Source organism: Cricetulus griseus, chromosome 3 (genome assembly GCF_003668045.3).
Source record: "Cricetulus griseus strain 17A/GY chromosome 3, alternate assembly CriGri-PICRH-1.0, whole genome shotgun sequence".
Classification (NCBI taxonomy): Eukaryota; Metazoa; Chordata; class Mammalia; order Rodentia; family Cricetidae; genus Cricetulus; species Cricetulus griseus.
In genome coordinates, this window is record NC_048596.1 from 102,065,733 (window position 1) to 102,086,279 (window position 20,547).

Consider the following 20,547-nt stretch of genomic DNA (forward strand, 5'->3'; position numbering starts at 1 on the left):
AAGTAAAATATTTTAAAATACAAATTTTATATTTCTGTATATGTATGTGGTGTGTGTGTGTGTGTATGTGGTGTGTGTGCGTGTATGTGGTGTGTGTGTGTGTGTTATGTGGTGTGTTTGTATGTGTATGTGGTGTGTGTATGTGTTATGTGTGTGTGTGGTGTGTATGCACCCACATGTGTACTTGTGTGAGTATGTATGCAGAAGCCATGGTGGGTGTCAGCATCCTCTTTTAACCACTCTCCCCCTTTATTTTTAGGTTTTGAGACAGGTTCTCAAAGCTCAGACTGGCCTTAAATTCACTGTAGAGCTGAGGATGACCTTAAACTCCTGATTTTCTTGTGTCCACTTCCAAAGTTCTGACATTGCAGACATGTGCCACAGGGTGCCAGGTACTGAACCTGGGTGTTTATGCGTGCTAGACAAGCATTCTACCAATTAAGCTGAATGAAAAAAAGAAAAAAAAAAAAAAAAGGAAAGGACATGATGGCTCCTAGGTATGGTGGAGGAGAAGCCTTATTGTAGATAAAAGGGAGAGATAGCCAGAGGCAGGGGCATCTGGGAGAGCCCAGAGTGGCCATGACCCTGAGTCATGTGAAGAGAGGGCATGATGGAGAGGGGGAGAGTCAGACCAAGAAGCCAGGAGGGTAAAGGCTAGATAAAAGAGAGACCAGGGAACCCAAATGGCTGGATTATAAGGGAAAGGCAGCTGGGGGAAGGGCAGCCCAGTGCTTGGGCTGGAGAAGTTTAGGGTAGGGGGTGGGGTTGGGACTGAAGGATGCTGGAGGAGCCTGGTGTCAGCATCGGCTTTGATATGTTAATGGCACCTCAGTGAGCCACAACCCCAGCTCTGTGCCAACACTATAGCTATACAGCTATGTTGTATTACTTTGTCTTAATGTGTGAAACTACATTTCATTTCTTCCTTCTTTCTCTGCATTGTAAACAGCAATGCAATGAGCCTTCTTATGTCTAAGCGCTTGTGCAAAGAGTATGCCCTGTTTTGAGGATCCTATCCTGTTGCTAAATTACTAGGACTACTATGCCACCCTCTGGGGACACAGCGTGTGAGCATCAGCATTTCTGTTTTTGCCTCATGTTCAAAGTCTGGTACCACACAGCTCTGTGACAATTGTTTTAAAGCCAATTCATCTGGGCCAGAAGGATGGCTCAGCGGATAAAGGTGCTTGCCTTCAAGCCTGACCACTGAAGTTCAGGAACCGGAAGAAACTGTCCTCTCACCAGGTATGCACTGCAAGCCAGGATGGCTGACAGCCAGACCTACAGCGGAGCCAGGACTTCCCCCAGCTGTCTCTTGTGTCTTGCTGGATCTGATGCAGGAGCATTCTTCTGGAGGACTCCAGAGCCCAGCCCACTCCCCTCCCCAGTTCCTACACTTCATCTTTTTCTGTCCCTTTTCTCTCTTTTCTGCTTTCTCTTCCTCCCTGATTTTTTTTTGGGGGGGGGCTGGGGGCGTTCAAGACAGAGTTTCTCTGTGTAGCTTTGGAGCCTATCCTGGCACTTTCTCTGGAGACCAGGCTGGCCTCGGACTCACAGAGATCCACCTGCCTCTGCCTCTGCCTCTGCCTCCCGAGTGCTGGGACTAAAGGCATGCACCACCAATGCCCGGCTAGATTTTTTGTTTTGTTTGTGACAGGGTCTTACTGTGTGGCCCCGACTGGCCTGGAACTTAATATGCAGATCAGGGTGGCCTTGAATTCAAAGAGATCCACCTGCCTCTGCCTCTCAAATGTGGCATGAAAAATGTGTGTCACCAGGACTGGCTTCTCCTTCTACTACTTTAACTCTGGTCTTTGTCTGGCTCTTTTCTCTGTGTGTCTGCTTTTTCTTTCCCTCTTCTCTGTTTCCTTCTCCTTTCAATGTTTTCTCCCTTGAATTCACCCTTCTTTCTTTTCCTTTCCAGTGGCTGCTTGTCCTCCACCCACCACTTCAGCAGTGTGAGTCACTATTTCCATAGAGAGATCAGTGAACCTGGCTTTTCCAAGCTAGGACTGGATTTGAATGAAGGTGAGCTTGCCTCTCCCAAGGCAATGCTAGCACATCACAGAACTGGGAGCTAACCCAGCGTGCTGCAGGCAGCATGAGCTTCCAGGATTGGGAGTCACACATTCCATGGAGCTTGTCTCCAAGGCTCTGTCACCCGGGCTTTATCACACTGGGCTGATGACTCATCAGAGGCTCAATGGCAGTGGGGAGCAGACTTCTCCATATATTCAGGTTTAAGATGCCAAGCAGGGAGCCCAGCAGCACAGCAGGTCACCATAACCATGCTTCCCACTGTGTGGCCTCACACGACAATGCCAAAGTGAGGGTGTTTTAGGAAGCAAACTCCTACACTCCCAGACATATGTGGGCAGATAGGTCTCAAAGCATTGTTTGTTTTACCCAAAGGTCCTCTCACACCTATGCATGTACATGTGTGTGTATGTGTGCCTGTGTTTGCATGCATGCACATATCTTTGTGCATGTCTCCTTAATATAATATCTGTTATCAGAAAATGGCTAAACAAATGATGTCTCCTATTATGAATAATATTCATCCACTAAAGGGAATGAGGTATCCATAGAAGCATAGAGCAGATTATTGATACCAAGAAGTGTGAAAAGGAAGAATGGGGGATTATTGCTTAATCTCTCCAGAAGAGTGTTTTGTTTTGTTTTGTTTTGTTGAGATAGGAGTTCTCCATGTAGCCCAAGCTGGCCTGAAAGTTTGGGTCCTCCTGCCTCTGCCTCCTGAGTGCTGTAATTATAGGCATGTATTCCCCAGATCCAGTTTGGGTGCTGAGTTTCTATTTGGGGATCATTGTATGATATATTTTTTAAAAGCTTTATTTATTTATTATGTATACAGAGTTCTGCCTGCAATTATCCCTGCAGGATGGAAGAGGGCACCAGATCTCATTATAGATGATTGTGAGCCACTACGTGGTTGCTGGGAGAGCAGCACATAGGTCCTCTGGAAGAGCAGACAGTGCTCTTGACCTCTGAGCATCTCCCCAGCCCCCATTATATGATATTTTGATGTGGCCAACACATACATGCACACACACACACACACACACAAACACACACACACACACACACACTTATACACTGCCACCAAATTACAAATTAATATATATACCAACAAGAAAGATGTTCAAGACTAACTGAGACTAAGACGTATGGTATAAATTATGAAAGAGTGTGAGTGTGTTCTTGTGTGCTCACAGAAAGGAATCATATCACTTTCAATGGAGGCTGGGCAGGCAAGGAAGGGGGAAATTCTTGGTCTTTATTGTACCAAAAAAAAAAAAAAAAAAGATACTGGATTATAGATGACTGCCTTTTAAAATTTATTGGTTTAGTAGTGTGTGTGTGTGTGTGTGTGTGTGTGTGTGTGTGTGTGTGTGTGTGTGTGTTTTCCTTTGAAAAAGATACTACACCCCGCCATCCTTTAAAGATCTCAGGACCAAGTGAGAAATTATATATATTGGGGCAGCATATTAGAATACTTAGTGTAGAAGCACAGTCGGGGGACAACTTGGGCCAGCTAGAAGCTGTCAGGAGAGGGGCTCCCTGGAAGAGGTGACATTTTGGCTTCAATTGCCAAAAGGTGGTCACCAATTGGAGGGGCAGAGCTCCCAGAATGAGGCCAGCCTTTTCCGATGCCAGCTGGATTCCAGACCCAGGGAATATGGGAAGGAAGGTGGTTTCCTTTAAACCTCTCTCTTCTGTTTGTTGTTAGGTGATGGGGACTGGCAGCTCCTTCTATTTCCTGGTTAGATAGAGATTGTGGGGACAAGCCAGGAGAGGTTTAACGGTTCTCCAAAGAAATTTCCCCTCCAAGTTCCTAAGGGTGTTCAGTTTTCTCTCTGAGGTCAGGGGGTGAATTTTAGGCGTTTCCCCTCCGGTTTTATGAGTCTTGTGTCCTGGAGGCATGGTCTCCGCGGAGGCCCACAGAACTGTTCCGCAGCGCCCTCTGTTGGCCGGAATCAGAGAGGCAGGCTCTCGCCCTTGCAGTGCCTTGTCCAACCAGTCTGGGTGGTTAGACAAGGGATAGCCTGGATGGACTCTTACAGAGGGAGAGGGAAGAGCTTGTCAGAAAATCCAGCTTTTGGGAGTGAGGCTGGATTTGAGGAGTTAAGATAAAAAGAAGAAGAAAGATTGGGAAAAACATCTTGGAGTTAGGGAGAGAGTCACAGCCTTGCCAAACCTGTGCGTATAGCTGATAGTTTGTGCCTTTGAGCTTTTTCTTCAGACTGGTATTTCTTCCTGGAACCAGACCTCCCACCCCTTTATCTCTCTCCCTCTAATCTCAACCTCTCCTCAACTCTGATACAGGTTCTCACTAAACAGCCCAGACTGTCCTTGAACTCATCACTTTCCTCCGTCAGTCTCCAGAATGCTGGAGTGCTGGGATAGCAGTGTGCATCACCATGTCTGTTTTTTTTTTTTTAAACAGTAAGTAGTGTTAAACATATCAGATATTTATAAACATCAGCATGCCCATTTCTTAGCTTGATGCACAAGGCCTGCTAAGTGATGGCGGTTTAAATTTGTGCTTTTCATCATGTGGTAATTTCTCATTTGAAATGCTGGAAACAGAATCATAGCCCTATGCTAATACTAAGCAAAAGCTCTACCTGGCCCTCCTTTATTAAGATAGCTTATTTTTGTTTTATGCATATGGGTGTTTTGCCTGTGTGTTTATGGCTCTTCCATGTGCTTGCAGGCATGGAGTCCATCAGATCCTCTGGAACTGGAGTTACAGATGGCTGTGAGCCTCCATGTGGAAGCTGGGAACTGAACCTGGGTCCTCTGGAAGAGTTGTCAATACTCCTAAGCACTGAGCAATCTCTCCTTTCCCTCCTCCTGGTGCCACCCCTCTCCCCCCCTACGCTTTTTTTGCCATAGAGTCTCACCACAATGGCCCAGGCTGACCTCCAATCGGCAATCCTTCTGCCTCAGCCTCTCAAGTGCTGAAACTACAGTTTTGTGACACCAGGACAAGCCCTTTGTAGGTTTCCATTTACAGCATATTTATATGCATGTAAAGATGCATAAAATCAGAAAATTATAGATACATCCTTTATATATGCTATGCTACATACATAGCTCATGGTATGCAATGCATGTATATATACTAGATGTAGTATAGTAGTGTGTATCTGTCTATGCATACGTATGTGTGGATATGTATATTATATGGAGGGAAGGGAGGGAGAGAAGAAAGGAGGGAGGGAGGAAGAGCGGGAGGAAGAAACTGTTTCTGCATTTAACATTCTGCATTTAAGATTAGTTCCAATTTTTTCTTCATTGCTAAATCCACCAAGTGATTAATTCTTCTGGAAACTTCTCCAAACTCGCAGGCTAAGCCAAACACTTCTTACCTCCTGTGCTTTTGTGTTCATCCATTTCTGCTGAACCAGCACATTTGGCAGTGTGCTTGTCTGTCCCTCCCTGGCAGCCTCAGACTCAGAGATTCCTGGGGGTCTGTACTCTGAGAGTCTTGGAAAGATGGGAGGAGTTTTCTCCTACCACCTGCTACCAGTAAACAGGCAGATGATCTGAGTCTGGAAACACATGGTGCATGTGTGCTTGTTCGTGTGTGTGTGTGTGTGTGTGTGTGTGTGTGTGTGTGTGAGAGAGAGAGAGAGAGAGAGAGAGAGAGAGAGAGAGAGAGAAAGAGTGAGTGTATACACATGCGTGGGCACCCACGCCTTCTCACACTGGAACTTGCCATGGAGGTCAGGCTAGTTCACTGCTGGCAGGGAATAAAGCCAGGAAGGCCAGTGAGGCCAGGATAAGGCTTTGAACTTTAATCAGCAGGTGGTTCCCAGACGGACTTTGTAGCAGAGATAGAAGAAGCTATGGGAAATGTTTTCAGAAGGGAGGAATGGGGTCCTAGCACCTCAAGATTGACTGTGAAGGGAAGATTCATGGAGAAGCCAGAACAGGAACCTGGCCCTGCAAAGCCCTGGCCCAAAGGACGAAGACCCTTAAGGATAGATAGCTAGGGATGCTCAAGGGCCAGAAGTTTGAGAAGGTTCAGAAGAATGGTGCCTATTGGCCGAGCTTTGTTTCTGAGCTCCTGGATCCTTTGCTTTGTTTTTTCAGACAGAAGAGGTGGTGTAGCCCAGGCTGGCTTTGAACTCCAGATCCTCCTGCCACTAACTCTCATGTGCTGGTGGTGTGTGCTATCATCCCCAGCAAGTTTATGGATCTTGATCAAGGTGTCTTCCATTTCCAAAAATGACTCTTGCCAGCAGTTGCCCAGAGTGGGCAAGAGTCCCCAATCACTTCCTGGACACTGGCTGGGGTCTTAGCTTGGGGGCTGGCCCTCGGGGTAAGACCACCAGTTCTCCTAAATACATGAAACTCATTGAGAAAGGGATTGACCAAGGCAGAGGATATAGGTAATCTCTTTGGGTCCTGGGCTTCCCAAATGAGCTCTCTCTGGTCAGGGGAGCCCAGCAAAAGCATGTGGAGTGAAAACAATAGAATTAAAAAAAAAAAAAAACACAAAACACAAAACAAAACACCTGGAACACAGAGAGGGAAGTCAGACCTCCTGGCTTTTCCTTCATCATTTATCCTTTTGGAGCACTTGAGAAGTGGAGTCAGCAGACCAAATAGTTCAAGGCCAGCCTTAGCACATAGGGAGTTCCATGCAAGCCTGAGCTACACATATCCCTGTCTAAATCATTAAATAACAGATGGGCAGTAGTGGCACACACCTTTAGTTCCAGCACTTGGGAGGCAGAGGCAGAGGCAAAGGCAGATGTGGTCTATTGAGCAAGTTCTAGGACAGCCAGGACTGTTACACAGAGAAACCTTGTCTTGAAAATAAATAAATAAATAAATAAATAAATAAAACGAATAAATAAATACCACTAACCCTTTTGGTAAGCAAGGAAGGAAACAGCATCCTGAATTGCAGGGCAGGGGAAAAGGAAAGACTTGGATATTGCCTTCCAAGGGTTCTCAGATAAGCACAAAACAGTGACAAGTATTGACAGGTTTTAAAGTATCAGGGCCTTAGAGTAAGTGATAAATGTGGCAGGTGAATTCTCCCAGCACAGGAAGCAAAATGTAGATGGAAATAGAAATTGGCTTTCAGTTTCCTATCAGTCAATGTTAGGGGCTGTGTGATCAGATCACCATACAGTCTTGTAGCCATGACAGTTTGATATTTGTGACTGATGGAGTGATGAGGGAGCATTTTGAGGAGGAGCACTCCTCCTACTCCATAGTCTCAGAAGACCAGTGTGGCCTGGGATACTGGCCTGTGAGCCCATTGCATCAGCCACAGAAAGGACTGGTTTTTCCCAGAACTGGGGTGGAGGGAGGTTGAATGGGGGAAGTTGGGAGTGGGGCTGGATAGGAAGACTGACCAGCTTCCTGGGTCCACTCTGGTCTGGACTTCACGAAAAGCCTGTAACAGTCCTGCTTGAGGTTCTCTGAACAGCAAAGGCTCATATTACATCCAGCAGACCTCTTGATATGACTGAGGACTACAGAGAAAGGTCCCTGTCCCCTCTTCAATACACAGTCCTTAGACTCTTAATGTCTCTATATCCAGAAGAATTTTTTTCAGCTTGAAAAATTGCCCCATTTAGCCCAACTCCTCCAGTTTCTAGGTAGGGGACACGCCTGCAGAGGCTTATCGTGTATGGAGTGTTCTGTTGTGGATAACACTTGTTCCTTGATCTTGGAGGATATACCACAGAATCTGGGTGCATCTACTGTTTTCTTCCCAGGGATAAAAGCGTCTGGAGTTAGGCTGGGCAGGGCCTGAGACGCTGTGTGACTGGTTTTTGAAACACCGGTGGCTGCTGCTCTGCAGTGACTCTGGTGTGTTACCTTATATTATCTTCTCCGTAATGTACATCACAACATGGACAGTGTGGTAATGCAGCCAGATTTCATGTGTTCATCATGGCTCTCCTCCAGACCTTGACTGCCTAGCGTGCTATTAGGACACAGTGCTGACACACAGGGGACTCTGGTGCATGGGCTTCTGTAGTTAGGACACAGTGCTGACACATAGGAGCCTCTGGTTCAGGGGCTTCTCTAGGGCTTAGAGCACACGGTGTGGGAGCAGGAGCAGGGCAGATCACGGATACAAGGCCTCTGATCTTGGGTTTGTGTACACGCATAAATGGAGGTCAGACTCAAGACCTTATACTGTGTGACAGAACCACCTGCTACTAAGCTACACCCTCATCTCTGAAATGCTTCTGACTCTGGACCTCACCAGTCAGGACTGGAAGGAAACTGTCAAAGAAAACAGCCTAGGAGGTGGGGGCAGATGGTTCAGTGGTAGGATGCATGCCAGCGAAAACCCTGAATGTGACCTTAGTTGGAAGCGGGAGGGAGAAGAGGAAAGGACAGAAGGGGAGGGGAAAGAAGGAAGGGGATGGGGGAGGGGAAGGGAGAGGAGAGAAGAAGGAGGAGGGGGGGGGATTCCCACAGGGCAGCCTGGGACCCACAGACATTAGGTGACATGTGTGCATGTAGAAACCACTTTTAAACTGGAAAGACTGTCCCTACTTTGGTCTGCAGCCACTTGGGCTCAGGGTCAGTTGAGGTTTCTTGGGGCCTGGCAGCCTACTCACCTACCCTTGCACCACATTCACATGGTGCTCCTGGCAGGCCCTTGGCCCCAGTCCCTCTGGGGTCAATTCATTTTGTCCAGCTTGGGGTGCTCGGGGTGAGGTTATTTTAGGAGTCACATTAGCCACCCTCAGTTTCTCCATGTGGTTGTAGTCTTGGAAAGGCAGGTGTGTGTGTGTGTGTGTGTGTGTGTGTGTGTGTGAGAGAGAGAGAGAGAGAGAGAGAGAGAGAGAGAGAGAGAGAGAGAGAGAGGAGAGAGAGAGGAGAGAGAGAGAGAGAGAGAGAGAGAGAGAGAGAGAGAGAGAGAGAGAGAGAGAGAGAGAATGTGTGTTGAATCTTGGAACCTAGAGTCTCACTGTTGCTAGGCACAGGCTCTACCTGAAGAGCATCTCTTCAGCCCAAGGCTAGGGAAATTAGCTGAAGTTTGAGGATCAGGCCAGCTTCTACACTTCCCTCCTTACTGAGGGCCTTGTGCCTGCCTCAACACAGCTGAACCTCAACCCAGCTGAATCAGATAAGGCATCTATAAGAGCAGGAACACTATACCCCTAAAGACCATGTTTCCCCTTCCCGCCTCCCTTTTTTGTCTAATGCTAGAATTTGCCTGAATCCAGCCTTAGGACTACTGTCTTGTCTTTGGGCAAGTGTGTGTGTGTGTGTGTGTGTGTGTGTGTGTATGGGTGTATGTGTGTATGCATGCATGTAAAGGCCAAAGTTCAACCTTGGGTGTCATTCCTCAGGAGCCCCTCCACCCTTTGGGATTGAGACTCTCTGGGACCTGATGGTCACCAATTCAGCAAGGCTTGCCAGCCCAATAGCCACAAGGTTCCCATTTTCATCTTCTCAGTGCTGGGACCACAAGCACACGCTGGCATCCCAGCTCTTTATGTGGGTGCTGGCGAGCAAACTGAGGTCCTCATGCCTCTGCAGCAAGAAGTTCTTCACAAGCTGAGCTATCCCTCAGCTCAGTCTGTCAGCTGATATGACACATGGGGTGGTCACAGTTTATCCAGGGCTTCCTGGCTGTCATGGAGATCTGGAGGCCATCTTGCTCAGTAGTCTGCTGTCTGGGTGTCTCTGGTCGTGCAGATGCCTCTCAGTCCCTCCTGTGGTTCCCATGTGTTCTGTGTTGGTTCATGTGCACATTTATTTACTCACATGACTGCTAACCCACATTTTCCTCCCCTACTAGCGTACTCATTCACTCCGTCCCTCTGCTTCAAACCCAGAAACGTGTCTGGGAATAGGCCGGTCTCAGATGGGATTTAAAAATGCACAGTGTGTGTGAGGCACACCAGGCAAAGGATGCCTCACCTGTAATTCCAGCACTTGGGAGGCAGAGACAGGTGAATCTCTATAAATTTGAAGCCAGCCTGGTCTACAGAGTGAGTTCCAGGACCACCAAGGCTACACAACCAAACCAAAACAACAACAAAACTGTGAGGGATGAGGGCCAGATACTCTGGAGGAGCCCCTGCCCTTGAATCTAAGGTGCAGCGGCCATAGCAAAGACTAGCCCTTGGGTTTTCTAACTGCAGTGAAAGAAGCCCAGGGATGACCTGGCCACTGGGTGAAAGAGACAGGAGGCAGCCATTCCAGAGCCTCCAGGGGCCCTTCTGGCTGTTCTCCATGCCACGTTGGAGGCAGCTCTCCCAGTCCTGACCACAACAGAACACTTTGTTTGCCAGGTCTCCTTTGTGGCCCTGGGCTTGGGCACTAAGGCAGAGGGTAATGCCCTTAGGGACTGGAATGTGGATTCAAAAGGAGTTACACAACCAGGGCTGGAAAGGCCTTCCTCTGGAGATTTCCACACCTCTCAGTTACAGGAGCATGCTAGACCCAGGGAGTCCTGCTGCACAGCAACCGTGAGTGGCACCAGGACCCTAATGACAGCGTCCTGCCTCTCATGGCCTTAAGTTGGACCCATGTTCAGCATGAGCACTGGAAGAAATTCTCTCCAGAAAGTATAAAACATATGACTATAGGGCTAGAAGTCCATCAGTAAAACATTAACTTAAAAGAGCTCTTTTTGCTGCCACAGAGGACCTGGCTTCCGCTCTCAGCACTCACATGGTGTCTTGCAACATCTGTAAATTCAGTTCCAGAGGATTCAGCATGCTCTTACTCTCTTTTGGCCTCTGTAGACATCAAGCATGAACCTCCCTCTTCCTCTCTCTCTCCCTTTCCCTCTCTCTTTCTCTCTCTCTCTCTCTGACAAACACTCATAGATATAAAATAAAAATAATATTTTTTCTTCGATACAGAGTTTCTCTGTGTAGCCTTGGCTGTCCTGGAACTCACTCTGTAGACCAGACTGGCCTTGAACTGACAGAGATCCACCCGCCTCTGCCTCCTGAGTGCTGGGATTAAAGGTGTGTGCCACCACCTGGCAAAAATAATACATCTTAAAAGGGGGCTGGAGTGATGGCTCAGAGGTTAAGAGCATTGGCTGCTCTTCAGGGAGGATTTGATTCCCAGCACCCACACAGTGCTCACAGCATCAGTAACTCCAGTTCCAGCGGTCAGATTCTCTCTTCTGACCTCTGCAGGCACCAGACACATGTGGACCACAGGCATGCATACAGGCAAAACACTCATACATATAAAATAAAATGTTTATGGACCAACCAACCCCAAACCTCTTTTACTTCTGTTTCTTTATTATTTTTGTGGTGAGGTGATCAAATGCAGAACCCCTGCATGTTATGAAGCCTACCACTGAGCTACATCTCCAAAGCATCAATAGTTTTTGGTTTTAGTTTGGGGTTTCTCTGAGGCATCATTTTACTTTGTAGCCTAGGCTGGCCTGGAACTCATTATTTAGCCCAGGATGGCCTCAAATTGATGGTGATCCCACTGCCTCAGCCTCCTGAGTGCTGGCATTATCAGTTCAAGTCATCACAGCTAGCAAATTCTTTAACTTAACATATTAATTTTGAAAAACTGCTCTTTCCCAATTCAATCTAGGAAACAATTTGATGCCAAGTCTTTATCTACTGACTGATAAAGACTATACTGGGCTAATGTGTCCTGCCAGCAGTTCTGTCACAGACAGGTGCTTGGTGGAAAAGTACTCCTGCAGAGACTGTTAGGACTTAAGCATGACAACCTCCACTATGACTGGACTTCTGGCCCTGGTTTCAGGGCTCTTTGTCTTGCACCAAGCTGTTCCATTTCAGGATACGTTCCTGTGTTCTTTTCACAGCCAGTTTCCTAGGTTGAAGAAGTGAGGTGCGTGCATTAGGAGGGAAGCAAGCAGTAAAGACGCAACTTGACTTCAGATAACCTAAAAGAAGTATTGATTGCCTGTAGTCAATCATAGCAGTTGCCAAGGGGACAAAGCTTCCTTTTAACTGGCTGGGCAAGCTGCTGAAGGAAGAGCTGGCCTCTCACTGAGGCAGTCATGCAGGCCTGAAATGACAAGCAGAAGGTTGGCAGGTTTGTCCCTGGGTAGATGGATCACCTGATAGAGACACTGGGGACCAAACCCTGGGATTGGCTTAAAACTGGGCTGTGTTGATCCCGTGGCTGGGCTTTGGCATCCTGTCAATCTGCTGTCTGCTCAAAAGCCTAGAAATAGTGCTGGGGCAGTCTTCTGGACTCTGAGAAAGAAAGCAGCCATGCAAGTGCTCACTAAACGTTACCCCAAGAACTGCCTGCTGACTGTCATGGATCGGTACTCGGCTGTGGTGCGCAACATGGAGCAGGTGGTGATGATCCCCAGCCTTCTGAGAGATGTGCAGCTGAGCGGGCACGGAGGCTCGGCCCAGGAGGGAGCCCCCGATCTCTATACCTACTTCACCATGCTCAAGACCATCTGTGTGGAAGTGGAGCATGGGCTGCTGCCAAGGGAAGAGTGGCAGGCCAAGGTGGCCGGTAGCGAAGCCAGCGACACTGAGAATGAAGCTGTTGAGGCAGAGGAAGCTGAAGACGAGAGGGTCTCTGGGGAGCTGGACCTAGAAGCCCAGTTTCATCTGCACTTCTCCAGCCTCCATCACATCCTTACCCACCTTACCCACAAAGCCCAGGAAGTGACAAGGAAATACCAGGAAATGACAGGACAGGTCCTGTAGGCCTCCAACTCTAAGGAAGGTAATGGCAGCCATGCCCGTGGGTTATAATCCATGAAGGAACACGAGGGAGGAGATGAGTGGTGGTATAACTCGGGAGGAGAAGGCCAAGTGAGTTCTCACGTCAAGGGTATTGGGACTATCACTTGTGAAGGTCCAGGACTGGGCCTGCCTGCCTAGCATTCTCATCCTATTGATAAGCAAAGACTGTGAACTCCTACAGTGGAGAACACAAATGTAGCCTATGAACACATCCCTCCTGAGTATGTGGTGTGTGTGTGTGTGTGTGTGTGTGTGTATGCATGTGCATTTATTAGTAAATGTTTGTAGATTATGACTTGAACGAGTCTATTCTCAAGGTCAACAGAGTTTCTCTGTGTAACAGTCCTGGCTGTCCTGGAACTTGCTTTGTAGTCCCGGCTGGCCTCGAACTCACAGAGATTTGCCTGCCTCTGCCTGCTGAGTGCTGGGATTAAAGGTGTGTGCCATCATGCCTGACTTACAAGGCCAAGTTTTTGAAAGCTTTGAATATATATATATGTACACACACACACACACACACACACACACACACACACACACACATATATATGGGGAGTTGTATGTCATGACATACATGGGAAGGCGAGAAGACAACTTGTGGGAATCAATTCTCTCCTTCTACCATGTAGGTCGGAGGGATTGAGCTCTCATCATCAGACTTGGTGCAGGCACCTTCATCTTCTGAGTCAGCCATCTGGCTGGCCCTTTCATAAAGTTACTATTATTACTGTGTGTATACATGATGTGTGCTATGAGCACATGTGCTCTGTTATGTGTGTGAAAGTCAGAGGACAATTTTGTGGAGTAAGTACTCTCCTTCCACTTTTAAATTGGGTTGCAAGGATCAAATCAGGTCACTAGACTTGGGAAGTGACCTTTACCTGCTGAGCCATCTCACTATCTCAAAGCCACAACTACTTCTCCTCCTCCTCCTCCTTTTCCTTTTTTTGTTGAGACAGGGTCACTCTATAAAGTCCTAGTTGTCCTGGAACTTGTCAAGTAGACCAGGCTGGTCTTCTAAAGGACCTGGGTTCAATTCCCAGGACCCAATGGCAGCTAACAACACTCTGTAACTCCAGTTCTAGGGGACCTGACACCAATGTACTGAAAATAAAAATAAATAAAATTTTTAAAAAAGGAGAGAGGAAGGGTCTGGAATAAGCATAAGAGTAAACGCTTTAAAAATAAATAAATAAATATCTGATTATAACTGTGGACTGTCCCCAGAGTTGGGACACATACTATACATATAACACCCAGAGGCCACCCACAAATCCTAAAACCTCTGCTTCGATATATTAGTGTCTCATTTGCATAAAGTGCCAGCATGGCCCCCAATTGCTGTATAATTCCTGCATCTACCTACCAAGATGAAAGCAGCTTTTAAGTTTTGATTATCTTTATGTTTCAGAGACATGGCCATGGAGGTTGGTCATAAACTTACCATCCTCCTGCATGTCCCTCAGATTCTGGGGTTGCAGATGGCACTGTGCCTGACTGCCAAAGATGACGTCTATTATTATTATTATTATTATTATTATTATTATTATTATTAGTTTTGTTTTTTGAGGCAGGGTTTCTCTGTGTAGCTTTGGAGGCTGTCCTGTAGACCAGGCTGGCCTTGAACTCACAGAAATCCACCTGCCTCTGGGTGCTGGGATTAAAGGTGTGTGCCACCGATGCCCCAAGGATGAGGTTATTATTTTTGTTTTCAATTTGCAAACAGAACCCCTAAACTTAACCAACCAAGCAAGCAAACACAAAGCAAGGCCAGCCTGACGTTTAGCTGAGGGTGCTTTCCATCATGCTCACTCCCTGCCATTTTGGAAAGTTGGGGAGTCAGTGCAACTGTCCCTCCCCCTCAGAGACTAGATGGAAACTCTGCCCCAGGCACTTTCCTAGCTGTTTTCCTTTCTCCACCTCAAACCTGAGCTGTCAACCTCAGTCCTCTTTCCCTTTCCCTTGAGGCTTCCTGGGCTGCCTTCCAAAGGAGCTCCTTGAATACAAACAGGCTGGGTCAACAGTCAGGAGCCTCAGGCGATCTGAGCCTCAAACCTGCTCATGCATCAACAGTGAAAAGCAGTGAAGCTGAGGAGGAGCTACTGCCATTCCTTGCTTGTTTCTTCTCTGTACATACAGTAGTAAAGTGATGACTGGCATTTGAATAGTGTTTCAATCACTTGCAAATTCATTACTCAATGAGCTGTCATTACTTGAAATTTTTGTTGTTATTGAATGGTTGGGGATTTAGCTTAGTCACTGAACACTTTGCCTAACAAGCTGAAGACCCTGGGACTGGTCTGCAACACCCCTCCTGGTGGCTGGAAGAAACTTTTATTATTGTGTGTGTATGACGTGTGTGCAAGCACAGGCAGGCTCTTGTGCAGAAGGACAACTTTTGGAAGTTGGTCTCGCCTTCCACCAAGGGTTCCAGAGATCATGGTCAGGCTATCCAGCTATCCAGGATTGTGCTGTCCGTGTTCTTAGCTGCTAAGCCATCTTGCCAGTCCACATTTTTTAAATACCTTTTATAGAAAAAAAAAATTGGAGATCTGTTAGGCATGGTGGCGCATGCCTATAATTCCAGCATTTGGGAGGTAGAAGCAAGAGGATCAGAAGTTCAAGACCACCATAGGCTACATTGCATGCTTGAGGTCATCCTGTGCTACACAAGTCCCTGTCTCAAAACCCAAACCAAACAACCAATCAACAAGCAACCAAACAAACAAAAACCCTGGAGCTGAGAAGATAAGCTCCTGAATTGCTTACTTCAGTTTTACTCAAGTTTTGTGATTGGGGACAGCAGAGGGGGTAAAATCACATTCTCCAACTAACCAAACAGCTTTACAGGCCAGAGCAGCACTTCCATACTAGAATAGTCCAACAACTCTGACCTGTTTTCATTCGTGGAGGCAGTATGGCATATAAATTCAAAAAATCTGGGCTCTTCTCTTAGCTCCACTGTTGCCTGCTATGGCGTCCTAGGCCTCTATGGAGTCTTGCTGCTTCCCACAAATTAGCCTAACTCTGAGAGCCCTCGATGCCTCAGACTTTCAAACAGCAACATTAGCATTTTTGGTCTTACTCTCTAGTTCAGTAAGCATGGATAGTAGTTATTTGAAATTGTAGATAAGGTCTACAGGGCTCTCCCCAGGTTTACTGTTGCCCTCACAAATCCTCATCTTTTGCTCTTCATAGCCTGTGTATCCCACAGGGCAGCTGAGCAGAAGCATGAGGGGCACTCAGGTGTCAGAATCCTTCCGTGGACCTAAAGGAATGAACCTCCATCTGTATACACTCCCAACAGTGCTTCAAGTCCAGGCTTCAACACTACCTTGTTCTGGAAGGTCTCCTGGAAGGAGCCTTGGGCCCTCTAGACCTACAAGCTTTTTAAACTATGACTCATGACCATATGGAGTCATATAACTGAAAATCTTTGTTTTTTCCTTTCTTTTCAAGACAGGTTTCTTTGTGTAGTTCTGGTTGTCTTTGAACATACTCTGTAGACCAGGCTGATCTTGAACTCACAGATATCCACCTGCTTCTGCCTTCCAAGTGTTGGGACTAAAGGTGTGCACCACCACCACCTGGCTTGATCTCTCTCTCTCTCTCTCTCTCTCTCTCTCATTTGACTTTTTAAACATTTCCACATTCTACAGATCACTTTACCCTGAGAGAGGGAAGACAGACGAGGACTCAATGGTGCATCAGCCTTGGGACCAGAAGGGAAGGCCTGGACCCAGCTGGCAGCAAAGGGGACTTGTGTCTCTGGGATGCTGCCCCACCTCCAGCTGATCGAGTTTGTGGACTCAGTTGCAGGCTCACCCTTAAGATGTTTGTTTTGATTCCCAACTTCTCCTTAGCAAGTAGTCAAAGTTCACATCCCACCTCTTGGATGTCATTAAGTGCCCAGTGTCACAAGTTATTTATCCCAGGAGCCCAAATTCCCTCATGTATAAAACAGAGAGAGAGATACTGTACCTACCTCACAAGGTTACTAAAAGGAAACACGGAATCAAAAGCACTTGGCATGTGCCGACATTCTAACAGCTGGCATTGCTTCTAACACCGGAATATATGCTGTGTGTAGCTCTTGCTTTTCACCCCACAGAAGAGGCAAAGGTAGCTGAGTGTGAGATGAGCTACTCACCCTGTTGAATCTGATGACCACAGATGAGGCTGAGCACAGATGAACTATGAACCTATTTATTGCAGTCACAATTAAAAAAACAAAACAAAACAAAACAAAAAAAACCATGGTGTGTTGGTGTCTTTTTTTTTTTTTTAAGTACTTTCTCTAATATAATTTCCACAAGTGCATTCTTGGACACCAAATTCATCTGAGTTTCCTAGAAACAATTTGTTATATTCATACTGTTACCTAATTTGAAATCAAGTACCTACTAATTTTACTCACCTCTAAAACCGAATCTGATTATATATAGGTTTGTAAAGAAATAAAAAGGGGGGATGAGCAGCATTTGGATTTGATGAACTGTAAAGAATTGTTTCTCTGTGAGTTCCAGGATAGCCCAAGCTACATACTAAGACCCTGTATTGACAAGCACTTTCTGTCTGCTAGGTGTGGTGTTCTAGTGTCAAAGTTTCAACAGATTATGGCAGCTATCAAGTTGTCTTTTCCAGCATGATCCATCCAGGTGCAAAGGTTTGTCAAACTATCCATCCTATTGAATCTTCCCAAACCCCACTCTGTATTGTTACAGGGAGAGCTCAGAAATACACACCTGTTGTTCTCATTAAAAACAATTAAGGGGGCCCAGTTAGATGGAGCAGTGGGTAAGGATGCTTGCCACCAAGATTGAGGACCGGAGTTTGATCCCTGGAAATCACATAAAAGTGTGTCTGCAACACACCTGCCATGGCATGTGCCTCTGCACACACCCTAAATACAAAATATAAACAAAAGCCCTTTTGGAGAGCCAAGAGTGACAACACGTATTAATCCTAATGCTTGGACAAACTGAGGCAGGAGATTGAAAGTACATGGTCAGCTGGGCTACATAGGAATGAGGTCTCATAAAAACCCAAACCAAAACCAAATTAAACATTCTGGTAACTTCCCAGGACTTACTGGGATCAAACTGAAATCTCTTTGTGTGACACAAACACTTCATAATCTCGCTTATTTTGTACCCTACTGACACCAGAAGAGTAGTAGGGGAATGCTGGCAAAGGGTCGGATACGATCTCAGACTTTACAGGCAAAATTGTCACTACTATTCAAATCCATGGTTGCAGCATTGAAGCAGCCACAAACAACACATAGACAAAAGAACATGGTTGCTTTCTTATAAAACTTTCTCAATACTGGGGCTTCAGATATAGCTCAGTTGGTAGAGTTCTTGCCCAGCATGCATGGCTTCAGTCCCCAACACTATACAAAGTGGGTACTGAATGGTACACCCATAACCCTACCACCGGGGAGGTAGAGACAGGAGGAACAGAAGTTGAAGGTCATCTTCTACTACACAGTGAGTTCAAAGCCATCCTGGACTAGACCGTGTGCCTCACAAAAAAACAACCCTCCCTATAACTTTATCAGCAGTAAGCCAAATCTGATTCACATACTAGTTTTTCATTTATTATTTTTTTTTTTTTTTGTATTGCTAGGAATGGAACCAATGCTTATAGCTGCTAGAAAATATTCTACTGTAGATTGTCAGAAGCCAGCCTTGGCTGGCTAGCCGCCAGCTAGTCTAGCATCCCACGATGTCAGAAACCAGCCTTGGCGACCCCCCATGCCTAGCTAGCCACCAGCCAGTCTAGCATCCCACCCCTCAGGTTCCGGGACCTGGCCTGAGAAGCAACTAACACCTATCCCTTCCCCCACTTCCTTAACACAGGAGATTCCGGATACCTGCCTGAGAGCAATTAACATTCATTCCTCCCCCCACCTCCTTTTTCTCTGCTTTTTCCTTTCTCTATAAAAACCCCTTGTAATAATCAATAAAGGGCCTTGACAAGAAATCTGCTTGGTCCCGCTCTTTCTTTCCCGCCCATTATTTGCAGGCGTGATCCACCTCGGACTCACAAATTACCGGAGCCCCGCGGGACAGGGCAGTAGATATACTCTACTGAGCTATATCCACAGCCTCTAAACTTAAAAATATTTCAACTGGGTGGTGGTGGCACACCCCTTTAATCACTTGGGAGGCAGAGGCAGGAGAATTTCTGTGAGTTCGAGGCCAGCCTGATCTACAAATTGAGGACGGGCCCCAAAGCTATACAGAGAAACCCTGTCTCAAGAAAAAAATATTGTCTTGAAAAAACAAGCCCAAAATATTTTTTTTTTCTTTTCAATTAGGGGCTAAAGAGATGGACCAGAGCCGGGTGTTGGTGGCGCATGCCTTTAATCCCAGCACTTGGGAGGCAGAGGCAGGTGGATCTCTGTGAGTTCGAGGCCAGTCTGGTCTCCAGAGTGAGTGCCAGGATAGGCTCCAAAGCTACACAGAGAAACCCTGTCTCCAAAAAACAAAAAACAAAAACAAAAACAAATGGACCAGAAGTTAAAAAAACACTGGCTGCTCTTCCAGGGATCAGGGTTTGATTCCCAGCACCCACATGGTGGCTAACCACCATCTGTAATTGCAGGGTTTTTTTGTGTGTGTGTGCCTCAAGAAGTCACATTTATGAGAGAGAGAGAGAGAGAGAGAGAGAGAGAGAGAGAGAAGAGAGAGAGAGAGAGAGAGAGAGAACAAAAACAAAAACAAGATGTCCATCCCTTGGCTGCCTTCCCTACTCCCTCCAGCTGTTCCTCAGCCCCCCCAGGACTGAACCCTGGCTAGGGCCAGATAGCAGGACAGCCCCTCAAATGAGGTCAGCAACATTGAGGGGCATCTCTTCAATGGCGGTGTTATAGAATGTCTCAATGTCTGGAAGAGTCCTCTTGTCTTCTTCTGTCACCATATTAATAGCCACACCTTTACGGCCAAAGCGACCACCACAACCAATTCGGTGGATGTAGTTTTCCCTGTTGTTGGGAAGGTCATAATTGATGACTAAGGAGACTTGCTGCACATCAATGCCTCTGGCCTAGGTCAAGAAAGATCATAGAGCTGTCAAAGGGTACAATTCTGTCCAAACTGACTTAGGCACACATGTAGGTAGCCAAGTCAGGCAAAGGCAACAAACATCTCTTGTTCCCGAGACCTCAGGCATGCCAGGTTTTCTTCCAAGTTGCTACGTTCCTGCAAGGGGCACTAGTCAGCCCCTTGGATAACTCCAGTTTTTTAATTGACATTTTTTAATATAAATTTCTATTTAAATTAGAAACAATCTTGTTTTACATATCAATCCTAGTTCCCTCTCCCTCCCATTGCCCCCCACTGACACCCCCAACCCACTCCCCATCCATTCCCCAGAGAGGGTGAGGCTTTCCATGGGCAATCATCAAAGTCTGTCATGTCATTTGGGGCAGGGCCTAGGCCCTCCCCTGTGTATCTAGGCTGAGAGAGTATCCCTCCACGGGGAATGGGATCCCAAAGTCCACTTGTGCACTGGGGATAAATACTGGTTCCATTGTCAGAGGCCCTATAGACTGCCCACGCCTCCTAACTAACACCTACCTTCAGGGGACCTGGTTCAGTCCTATGCTGGTTCCCTGGCTGTTAGACTGGGGTTCATGAGCTCCCACTTGCTCAGGTCAGCTGTTTCTGTGGATTTCCCCAGAATGGTCTTGACCCCTTTGCTCATCACTTCTCCCTCTCTTAAACTGGATTCCAGGAGTTTGGCTCAGTGCTTAGCTGTGGGTCTCTGCTTCTGCTTCCATAAGTTACTGGATGAAGGCTCTAAGATG

The 20,547-nt window shown here is 46.7% G+C and overlaps 1 protein-coding gene and 1 non-coding gene across 2 annotated transcripts; one reads left to right on the forward strand and one right to left on the reverse strand.

The window, feature by feature from the left end:
* The first annotated feature begins 1,097 nt into the window (after window positions 1-1,097).
* Thrsp (thyroid hormone responsive) lies at window positions 1,098-18,324 on the forward strand. Its single transcript, XM_027407682.2, has 3 exons — window positions 1,098-1,245; window positions 11,825-12,711; window positions 16,391-18,324. Exon 2 carries the CDS (start codon window positions 12,240-12,242, stop codon window positions 12,690-12,692), a length of 453 nt encoding a protein of 150 aa, XP_027263483.1. The 5' UTR covers window positions 1,098-1,245; window positions 11,825-12,239; the 3' UTR covers window positions 12,693-12,711; window positions 16,391-18,324.
* Window positions 18,325-19,847: 1,523 nt separating this feature from the next.
* Window positions 19,848-19,979, reverse strand: LOC113834894. Its single transcript, XR_003483880.1, has one exon. It is a non-coding gene; the product is annotated as a small nucleolar RNA SNORA67 (small nucleolar RNA).
* Window positions 19,980-20,547: the final 568 nt, after the last annotated feature.